Below are 12,243 nucleotides of genomic sequence, written 5' to 3' on the forward strand. Positions count from 1 at the left end.
AAGTGAGTGTGCAAAAAGGAATAAAGAGAAATGCTGAATGAAAGGCAGACAGTGGGGACAGGAAGTATTGTAGTCATGGTTGAAAGCGGGGATGGCTGAACCGCGGCTAGAAGAAAAAGACAAGCAATATGTTCTTGGATGTTGAAAGCTGGAATACATGACAGAACAGGGACAGACAGAGAAAGTAAAAATGAAATAAGTAGTCAGTTTGCAGTATTTTTACGGGAGTGAAAAAATACTGTGCTGACTTTAAGTAACCGTCTGGCCGAGTAGAAAAGCTGTCAAAGAAATGGCACTCCTTAGTCTTCTTTAGACTGTGTCATGGACATACCCGTACTTGTGTTCACAGCAGTGACTGTCACTGTGTGAGCTGGTGTGTCACTCCTTGCCAGTTTCTGTGGGGGCTGGGCCACTATAAAAAAGGCCTACATAATAAGGCAAAGCTGCCAAAAAACACAACAGCTAGCGAGCATGTGTGTGTGTAGGACTTGGGTGTGACAACAGCATTAATTACCAACAATGGGACCACATCTTGGGCTCAGGAATGAACACAGAGTGGAGATTAGCTTGGTTTCATGGTTCAGTTTTAAGTAAGATTTGAACAAATAACATTCAAAATCCCTGGTATGGGAGGTCCCTACTACTTCCTTTGAGTTGGACATTGTTTTGAGTCATCGTCGCACGTATATACACACAAACACATGTATGAGCATGCACAACAATGATAACTCATCCATCAACTACATTCTACTGAGATACAGGATCTCTGCATACAATCAATAGAGCCAAATGCAACTGCTCATCAGTGGCAGGCCCACTTGACAGCAAAAAGATACAATAGGAGTCACTGCCTTGACTCCTAATGGTCTGATGGGGAGCGGGGCAGCAATAAAGCTCAAATGATTGGTCATTGTAATATATGACTCCCTGGCGTAGTTTGGACAGGCACAAAATCAATCGGAGCCATGGGACACACTAACCTCTCCACAATCTGGCTAACAGAGGCACGATGTGAACTCAGACTGATGAGATATCAGTTTGCAATTTCAGCGCGCTTCCCTCCGCCTGGCAACAGTGGACCAAACTCTTCACCCCCACATGTCACACTGCTGCTAAGATAAGGTTAAATCCTTGCAGATACATTAAGTTCTTTTTAAGATATCCTTTAGCAAAATGCTCAGAATGATTTTAAGTTCAGCTGGTTAGCAATGAGGCAGTGTTTAAGTCTTGAGCTTTTACTTGTTGAAACACTGTCATTCTGCTTTAGGTATTCGGACAAACACTATAATATAAATTCATTCTTACTTTAACCGAGATACATTTAGCAGACTACAGCAGAGAAAATATTGGTAAGGGCCAACTGCCAGTATCAAATGTCCTTTTTAAGTTGACCCTGTGGGGCGCCACACACACACACACACACACACACACACACACACACACACACACACACACACACACACACACACACACACACACACCACACACACACACACACACACACACACACACACACACACACACACACACACACACACACACACACACACACACACACAGCACACACACACACACACACACACACACACACACACACACACACACACACACACACACACACACACACACACACACACACACACACACACACACACACACACACACACACACACACACACACACACACACACACACACACACACACACACGAGTGTGAGTGGGCCAGGCAGCGTCCCCCTCTCTCTCCTCTCCACGTGGGCAGCAGTGACTGAGAGGCCTGCCATCATCAGCTCGGGGAAAACTTAACCCCTTTCTGCCTGGTTGCCTTACGACACATTGGCAAGTCTAATGCAGAATTCCCTATAATAAAAATAATCCTATCCTAAACGTCAACGCATTTTTAAATGGAAGGCCTGATTACTAAAAAATAAATGTTATCCAACATCAGGAAGTGCTGTCTTGTCCACACAAATACTAATCACCAAAACAACATCCTGTCAAGTCAATTATAGAACAAGCTGACATCCAATGAAAGAGTTTTTTTCCAATGTTAGACTTAGACAAGCAGACACCAACCAAATTCACCACCACGTGGAATACGGGGGTTCACTTTCAGCCAGGTGGTCTATAATTAACGCGTGTGAATGAGTGTAAATAAACCTTGGGGCCTCGACTCACCTCCAGCTGTATTTGTATAGCTGGAGTTTCTCTTGCGTCCACACACTGGGTGCTTTAGCTAGTCAGCTAACGACACCTGAAAGAAAGGAAAAGTACCCCAGGGTTGTCTTTTCGCAGAGCATGATCAACAGTGGATAAACAAAGGAGAACAAGGTGGCATACATTCAGTAATTTACCCATCTGTAATTAAGGCTCTCACCCATTAAGCTCATTTGCTTAATGGAGGTGAGAAGTTACGAATAAAAACACTTTATTGTTAGAAGGCTCCATGCAGAACTCAAGGGCAACAGATATGTATTTTTCTAAGATGCTAAATCATATTGTTCGAGACAGCAAAGTGGTTCAATTTTCCTTATTGTTGCCCCCACTGTTCGCCGAGGCATTAATGAAGTATATCCATGACACTTGATTAAAAGTATTGATTGGTCTGATAATTAAAAGGAGCCGTGTGTGTACAACATGCTGATTAAATCTGTCCGGCAGTAGATTCATTTCCCAAGCCGCAGCTCAAATGATGAAGTGGTTAATAAAAAGGTGAACTCTCCACTGTGTTCTTTCATAGAGCGGCAAACAACCGGCAAGCTGGTACACACGATATTCAATACGTGTCCCACACTTCAAAAAGGTCTGCTGGTTTATATTAAAAACCTACAAATGCTGAAAATGCTATGAAGCCTGTCAGTTTGCAAAAAACACTCAAATTGTCTGAATGCACCGTGCAATGCCATGTTGGCTCCTTCTGTTCTCTGTGCCTAAGCTTCACCCACCTTTTCAACTATTTATCTATAAATCCCCCCCCCTCTTAATCAACTTCCTCCTGACTGCTTTTCTGTTGTGTTTTTTTTGTTTTTGTTTTTGTTTTGTTTGTATACCCCCCCTCCCAAATGTAAAGCGTCTTTGGGTCCAGAAAAGCGCTATATAAAATTAATATATTATTATTATTATCGTCCACATTCGCCAAAATAAAGCTGAAATGTACTGCATTACAACCTGACTATGTTAATGCTTGCATGATAGCAGAGAAGAGGCAATCTCGACTAGACAGTTACCATGAGATATTGCCCATGTCACCCCCCCTTCCACCCCCCGTTACATGCACTGAGTCAATGAGCCAACACAAGAGTTACAACATCCCCCCCCGCTGTGGTGACTTTTCTCTGCTTACTAATCTACTATTTACAGGACGCCCGCAGATGGCTTTACTCATTTTACCCATATTTAAATACAAACCGCCGCCTGGCACAAGACAGGAGTGTGTGTGTCTATGTTTGCTTCTGTCACCCAGCAGCATGCACGGGCTTGTCCAAATCCACCAAGACAAGCCTCCCATTGAGCAGACAGGTATGCTTTCACCGCAAGAAACCTCCTCCTTGTAATAGAGTCAAGTATAGCAGGAGGCCAAAATACTGTTCAAACTGGAGGAGATTTGTCCTCAATAAAACAAGATTACTGTGTTTCATTCTGAAGGCACAACACATTATTCAGTGGCACTAGAATGGTTTCTCATTTAGCATGCGGTTTGAGGTGGCTGTCTGTGTGCATACCTGTGGGCTGGGGATACATAAATATTCAGGAAATGAAAATGTAAACGGAGTGCATTTCTCCGCTTATGATAAAGCTGGGGGTTTTAAGGTTCCGCTCATTGCACTCATGCATTGATTATAAATGATGCAGGTGTATCAGAACTAATCTGTTGAAAAGAATGAAACAATGTGGCTTTAGTTAGTGGGTCATTTTCTTTCTGGGTGTATCTTCTAATCATTTTTTATAATAACTGATGCTGTATTTCAACAAGCACTGCAACCAACATTTATGGATCCCTACAGAAAGAAAATTGGATGCAAAATATACAAATTCACATTCTAAACTTTGCTAAATTAAATAAAACATCAAATTGGTACTGTCACTATCAGGGACGTGCACAGGTACGGGCTAATGTTGCCCGGGCAACGGCCCGTTCGGCATTTTCGGCTGACCTGCCCCTCTGGAGAGAGCGAGAGTTTGTTTTTCTTTTGTCTGTTGTGGCCGAATCAACATGATGAGCCCACAATTAGTATTGTAGCCTCTCGCTGCGGGAAACACACTTTGTCAGCGCTGTCATCTGCCGGTGCGTTAACACCACCTCAGTGTCGGATTTTGGAAACTTGATTTTGAGTTGTCTCATGGCAGTTAGGGTATAAGGGACAAACCAGGGGACTTTACTTCCTCTTGATACCGTCAGTTATTTACAAACAAACACCTAAATATAGCCTACTTGTTATTGAGCTTCTGTCTTTCTGTGTCTTCTCATCTGTAAACTCCTCAACAGGCCGCTCGCTCTCTTTTCTTGATCGCCCTCTCACGGGTGAACATGTCCTGCTTCATTGTAGGATTTCTGCCATGTCTCTACCACTTTAGTTTGACCATCTCTGTTATTAAGTTATGGAATACTAAATAAATAATTAGATACCTTACCGTTACTGCGCTCATAAAGAATGATAAGAATAATGCGTATTGAACTGGTTTCATTAATTAGTGAGTTTATTTAAGATAATTAGTTAGAGGCCCTATTTTATCAGTATGTCTGGACTGCACAGCAGTTACAATGGTCAAACTACATTAGAACAGAATTGTCCCCATTTTGTCTTTAATAGTTACTAACATTAGATATTTTAATGAGATATGGACCGCAAAACTAAACATTTCCCTGGTTTTAATTTTTAAAATCAAGTCACCGAATGCAAGTAGTCGGCTTAGCTTATTTTGTTAGGAGATGTGAATTACTGTCCAATTTAATTGATGTAATAATCGTTTGGTTCCTTTTACATTAAAAAAAGTTACAATTTCGGGGGGAGGCCCTTTTTCCAGTTTAGAGCAATAGCCCCTCCAAATGTCTGTGCACGTCCCTGGTCACTACTGCTTGTGTTGCAATAACCATATTTTTTAGTAATATTATGATGACAAAATTGGAACATAGTTGGACTACTTTTATAAAGCATTTTTGTAAACTGTTCTTTCACATGAATTTCCGCAGTAAAAAAGAAGGGAATGCTTTTGATCAGATGTGTGAATAGATTTGTTTTGTCTGTTTTATAAACCGCTAAATTAAATAGATGTTTCATCCTGCAGAATCATTCTGCTGCGTTTTCCAATTCACCTTAGCGATAATGACAGCCTCCTTTATATTTCACATTTGCAAATCAGAATGCAATTTACAAAGCCAATTATGCAACAACAATCATCACTTCTGAACCAAATCATCATTCACCGAGTAGTTACTCAGATGAATCTGTTAAAGCCAATGATTCACAGCCCTTGACAAAGCATTTGCTCTCAACAGCATTTGGCAACAGTCCCTTGACAGATGGTTTTTCTAAAATAAATCCACTTCCTAAATTAACTCAAAGTGACCCATGCTCTCGCTAAGGTGCATGCATGCATACGAGTGTGTAGACTGTGTCCCATTTATTGTGGCTTGAGGTGAGAAAGCAGATTTAGTGCTCTACTGGCCTCTTGAATACCCCCCCCCCCCCCCCAGTTGCTCCCAGTTCACTGGGTTAGCCTCTCCTCCCCCACACTCACTGTGCTGGCTGCCATCATTCAGTAACATGTGTTGTGGACACGGCATTGATTGATTTGTGATCTAATGACACAGAGCTCTGTCCCTATTCCAAATCACTTTTGTTATCCACAGTAGCGGACATTAGGGCCGTGTGTTGGTGTCTGCTATCCATTAATATGCTGAGTGTTTGTTTAAACGGAGGTTGATTTCTACCAAACGCGATGGTGGTCTATAGCAAACTGATGCGTCGTATCTGTTTTTCTGCAAAATTATACTTTGGTGGTTGATAGGAGCAGTTCAAATGCTTGTAAATCCACAAACTGTACTCATAGGATTAGCAAAAGTCTAAAAATGCCAAGGTAGGTACACAAGATCCAACATCCATTTGTTCACATGAATTAGCAAGAGCAGCAGCTAATGCATGGAGTCAGATTACAACCTCCGAGCAGAGCCGCCTTTATCCCCCTATATAGAGCTTAATCTGTCCAAATCCGCTGCTTTGCCATGCCCTAAATCCACAACAGAGCCTAATTCCTCTTTAATCTAATGAGCGGTAAAGGTGCACTTACTCTGGTTCAGAGACCACAGTATCTGAGCATCACAACACAGGGAGTTCAGGTCATGATTCAATATAATAATATCCAAACACAGCAAAAGAATGTCCTGCGTCACAGCAGATACAGGACAGGCTTGTTCGGTTATCCTCTTGTCACTCACAGTTTCTGCTGAAGGCGACATTTCCAGCTCGAGATGCTTGAGTAGACCGCTGTCAAAAGATGCTGAGGAGGAGGTGTCGGCCTCCCCCAGCCACCGGCATACAGATCCTCACACACCAAGCAGACATGACAGCAAGCAGGGAGAAGGCTTCCCTGAAGACTTGCTTTTTCAGAAAACAGAGAGCAACACACACTCAATCTGAATCCTGCTGGTCCATTACTGAAGACAAGATTGAAGGCTGCAGAGAAAAACCTGATAATCAATTAAGGCCGGCAGCTGAAGGATGGACCAATCAGCAAACTCTGCCGCACCCTCAAATAATTAAACTTCATTGGATCTGATATTGACAGCTTGCTATTTAAGCAGCTGCTCTGGTGCTGAAGATCAAGCACTGTCTGTTCACACAGGTCAACCAATCACAGGCTCCAATTACCCACGCTGCTTCATCCTCGCACAAGAAGAGTATCGTCACTTTGACCTGCCTGTATGCATCTGAAAGCTGCGGTAGCATAATCAGAGTTATTAGCTGTTCAAGTGTTTTGAATGTATCTAGGGATTATTCATTATTTTAAAAAGGGATTAAAGAGTAGTTCTGTCGATAAAATGTCAGCAAATGCAAATCACAATTGCCTGAAGCCTCAAAAGACAGTTAAATTGCTACTTTTGTCCAACCCACACTGATAATAATATACCACAAAGACTTTAAAAAAAGAAAAAACTGCAGAATATAATACTCTAAAAGCTAAACGGAATAAGCTACAGACAATATACAACAATATATTCAATAATTTGATAGACTAGAAATGCTGAGTATTCACCATTACTAAATCAAATAAGGCAACTCTCACAGAGCAATTTGCTCCATTAGATACAAAAACAATCTATTTTGCAGTTATCAGAATCTTTCTACCCTCAGATGAACGCTTACATTTCCGGGCAGCAAGCACATCGCATGAAGACAGTTTGATCATCTATGCGCTTTGTCCTCATCTAACAGAGCAGTATATAATGGCCATTTTTCAATCTTCATTCTAATTGACGGTCTTGCAGAAGAATAAATGATGTGGCAAAAACAGACTCGGGATGCAGCTACTGACAATTTGATTTGCCCAGGATTAGCAACACCAATTACCTTCTGACTTCACCAAAATATAACAGACACTTTTCACTGACATTGTAACTTCCCAAACTACAGACACAGCCGACAGGCACTGGATTGAAATCTCAGACAGCCGCAGCAGTTATTATAAATCGCTTAACTTTAATCTTATTGCCATGCAAATAAAGCTAATGACGGGTTTTATGAATGCTAATGAGGATATATTAGTGAGGGCGATGACTACCCGAGGGAAATCCTGACAAATGGTAATGTTCCCTCTCGTTATTACACCGTCTTTGTACCTCAGGTGATGGCACACAGTATGAAGCAGAATGATATGCAGATGATCATATGTAAGGCAGGGATCAAGTATGTGGCATTACTTAATGTTCCGTTCTATAAATGACCCGGCTCTCCTGCTGGGATCAGTGGCTGGCATTGCGCCGCTGTCACCACCAGCGCCTCTCCGACCCACGCATGTCTGAGCATGGGGGCCTCTCCTCAAAAGTCAAATGTCAGAGATGTTATCCATCCCCACTCAGAGAGGAGGACCCACCGTCGGGGGCCTGGCTTCTTCCCCAGCGACGGAAAAACACCATTACTGAGCATGTTTTGCTTTGGAGCATGCTGGTTGTCATGATCGCACCATGAGGACCATATTACTAACTGTGGATTTATTTTATATGTAACTGAGGGTTGCTTTGGTACAAACATGCAGAGAAAGATTTCCGCATTCAGTCGTACAAAAAAATTAATTGGCAATATTTATATTTTCAAAGAAGGTAGTAGCTGCAAATACAAATGTTAAATAGTAATAGAAAAAAATGCAATAATACAATTTTGATTGCTTTTCAAGCAAAAGTGCGGGCAAACAGTTTTTTTATCTGGTTTTCCTGATTAGATTTAGTATTGAACTAAACTATTTGGGGGTTTTGGATTGTGAATAAAAACTATTTTTGGTTTGAAACTATTTTCTTACATTTTATACTGTATTCTGACAATTCATGGACCAAAGATTAATTGACAACAAAGCTGAAATAATTGGTCAACTAATCCATTAGGCAATTGACAGAATAATGATTAAATAATCTATTAATTGTTGAAATAATTGTTTTATGTGAAAATCCTCCAAATGTTGCCCCAATATAGAGATTTGCTGATTTATATCTAAGTTTCACTTTGGAGAAAGTTGGATGGAAATGTTTCACTATTTTAAATACAATTTATAAAACTAATGATTCATCAATTCATCTATGAAAGTTAAAGAAAAAGACAAAAGACGTCATGATATCAGGATTGTCGCTTGGGTAGCTTAATCCTAGCTTAAACGCTGTTTAGCCAGATGCAACAGTCAACAGAGGTGTGTGCAGGCTTTTTAAACAACATTAAACCACTGGCTAACATGCACCTGATGGAGCTCATTAAACAGAACGGCTTCATGTTCGAAATTGCTCCTATTTCAGCTTCAATCCATCTTTCTGAAAATCACGCAATTTCTCCTGCCTCAGCTGATTACACTCTTATGAGTAATTACTCTGCAGCAGAGGCTTTCAGCGGCATTGTGATAATGTTTCTGAAAACAGGTAGATCCAAAGCACTTCTGATAAGTTGGACTGACACCCTGTAGCAGGGCAAACTAGGCAGCTGAAAACAAATGACTTCACACCTATAGCCTGCAGTTATTTTGGAGAGGTGCTTTGTACACAGCCAGCGTCTGTGTTGTCATAATACTGATGCATTACCAAAACACAGACTTCTCCAAACTGTAACGAGTTACTTTGCTGATCTCAACATCAGGTTTGAGATTGAGCCCTAGAATCTGAGCTCTCAAGATTCCCTGACAGCGTCTCTAATGGAAAATCGATTCTTTTTAACCTGATTAAGCCAATAGCAGAGCTTCCCTGAGCGTAGAGCAGAGAATACAGAGTCAGGAGGTGCAGTACGATGGCTTCTCCTCAGCGTGCCAAAGGGAAAAGTAGCTTCAGATCCAACACGACCGGCCACGTCTCCCAGTGATAATGTTAAATCTCTTTTAAAAACCCATACTTGTCAAATCTATTTTTCATTAGCCTTCAAGTTGGTGGAGACTGTAGGGGGATGATCTCTTGAAATATTCATCACAGAAGAGACCTGCTGTGACTCTGAAGCCCTTTTCCTGAGCAAAATGTAGCCACAACACAACTGGTTAGCTGTGGACTTGCTACAGAGAAGACTTATCATTTTGTTGAACATTCATTCAGTTTCAAATGGCACTAGCTAATGAAATCAATGAGAAATATGTGATACAGCGCGAGGCAGAGCTCAGGCTTGTTTTTAATAAAGTCAATGATTCCAGTCATGGGCTTTTGAACACTGTAGCGCTGCCTTTCTCAGCAGAATATTGATGTTTAATGGTCACCAATGATCTAATCATTTCAACTGGTTGAACCTTTGCATCTGAGCCTGAATACAATTACTCACGATTCCCTCCACATGCTGATGGCTGCACATGCCTGTTGTGGTGTACTGGAGCGGGCGAGGATAATGCATTGCAACTAGTGCTGGATGACAACCAGCAAGCATAAACACACATTCTGTCATGTTAAATCTAACTAAGGGAAGGCTTTGGGTTTGCCTTCCAGCATAAGAAATTGGAAGGACATAAAGTGCTCATATTCTAACAGACATTGGCTTTAACACTGCAACTTTGGTGTGCTGCCTTTTATGTCAACATAAGATGACATGAAACTGGGCAGGCTGCACTGCTCCTGCTGAGGGGTAGGTCCACTTGATTATGATCTTTACTGCATTATTATAGGACACTGCAAAGGTGGAATGTCAGACCTGTAAAATGCACAGGCAAGAAGAAAGCAGCACATATGGCATGAACACTGAAGGCACACGATAGCTCCATCATACTACGTTATAGGTGACATCCAGCAGTATTATGCAATGGTAATAAAAAAAAGAAGGAGCCCTGGTAAAAAGTATGCTTGGTGATGCATGAGGGGAAATCGCACAGAGGTTTGAATGCACTGTTTGTGCCATATCTGCATGCATACTGTAACGCTGTGAGGAACCAAACGAGCATGCATCTGGCAAACTGCTGGCTCAATAATGAAAACAGTGCATGTACAGACAAGCGGACAGCCAGAATGTGACACATTTCTAGAAAAAAATATTGCTCTGGTCAAAAGTGGAGTTAGCCTCACTTCCTAGTTTACTGCTGCTGTCATAGCTCGGCTAACACCCTTCTTCCTCCATGGCCAGCAAACAATTTTCGTCTACATTTCTGCTGCTGCTCCGAGCGTGAATTCTTCAAGTGCTGCTCAGAGCTGTGGCATGAAAAATGACACTTACATTTCACCACCCTGTCCGTCGTAGATAACTTCGGTTCATCATTCGGCTTGTTTTCGGACATTTCCAGTGTGGTATAATATTGAGATATAGCAGAAATGAGAAAACGGTCCCTGCGTTGCTCCTGCCGAACAACTCTTGAGTCTATCCGAGAAAAGAGACCGCAGTGATCTCACTCGGTCCTATCAGCGGCCAAAAATACTTGCAACAGGGTTACAATTTCACTGCTGGTGCTGTAGGAGCTGCTCTGTCTGATTTACTGTTACTCTGTATCAAGTTGTCTGAGCGCAGTGTGCAGTCAAACATGCTAACCCGCAGGACCCGCCCCAAATCACAGCGACGATTTATATTGGCGGAGAGCTGCAACTGTACATTCACTTTCATCGAAGGGCTGTTCCTGTGTCAGTCTGGCCTTGAGTGAATAACTGTATTACTAACTTGTATACTATTTGTAGCTGGGTAAGCATAATACATATTGAATCAACAAATGCTAAACCAAATAATGTTTTTACTGTATATGTCCACAAAAGCAGATACTATATTACATTAAGCACAACATGGTCTATGTATTTGGAACTAGGAAAAATATATGGATGCCTATGTTGTCCAGAAAAATACTGATGAAAGTGAAAACAGAGGATAATTAGGAATAGAAATACAGCAGAAAATGTCGGTAAAAGGGGAGAAAAAGCGGCTGACATGTGACAAACAGCCTCGGGCCAGATTCAAATTAAGGAAAGTATCAAGCGGTTTGATTGGATGCAGCAATAAACTATGGCTTGATTCAAGCCATAGTTTATTGCTGCATCCAATCCATTTTCTTTCAAAGCATATATTACAACAATACACTCTTATGAACATTTATTTAAATGTACCATTGTAAGCCAGTTGGTTGATTTTTCAACTGCAGTTTTTTGGCAAGACCTTCTTTGATCAATGAACATTTAGCTTTAAGCTGAATTATGTCAAGTTTATTGGATATATAGTAACATTATGAGATACACAGCCACACAATCTATAAAAACCTAAATATGTTCAGATAATTAGAGGAGATGAAAAGGCAAAACTTGGGATATTTTGAGATACTAACTCAAAATCCTAAGAATAAAAATACTAAATAATGACATGGTAAATAAAATACTATCTTTTTAAATGTTTGCCATAACTAACGTTTTGTCTTTTACTGGTCAAAATCGACTTGTGTAGATCAGGCTGCCACAAACTTTTATAAATATGTTATCAAATCTTAGCGAGCTATTTCCACCTCTAATTAAAAAGGAACCTTTCCATGAAATCTGCTAATGATTTTCATAGTTCCCAGAGGATGAATCCGGAGAGTTTCAGTGACCAGCTGTTCTTTCTCATTTGAATT

General features: G+C 41.1%; 1 protein-coding gene across 3 annotated transcripts in view; it reads right to left on the reverse strand.

Moving 5' to 3' along the window:
• LOC117552299 (serine/threonine-protein phosphatase 2B catalytic subunit alpha isoform) overlaps nt 1–11,183 on the reverse strand; it is a 77,338-nt gene extending 66,155 nt beyond the window's left edge. For 2 of the 3 annotated variants that reach the window (XM_034225750.1, XM_034225689.1), the window contains exon 1: nt 10,875–11,183. In XM_034225750.1, coding sequence (XP_034081641.1) covers nt 10,875–10,935 — 61 coding nt within the window. In that variant the 5' untranslated portion in view covers nt 10,936–11,183. The remainder of the gene's footprint in view (nt 1–10,874) is intronic. The other variant, XM_034225806.1, reaches the window with a different exon arrangement.
• Between the last annotated feature and the right edge of the window lie 1,060 nt (nt 11,184–12,243).

The sequence above is a fragment of the Gymnodraco acuticeps genome, unplaced genomic scaffold (assembly GCF_902827175.1).
Source record: "Gymnodraco acuticeps unplaced genomic scaffold, fGymAcu1.1, whole genome shotgun sequence".
NCBI classification, from domain to species: domain Eukaryota; kingdom Metazoa; phylum Chordata; class Actinopteri; order Perciformes; family Bathydraconidae; genus Gymnodraco; species Gymnodraco acuticeps.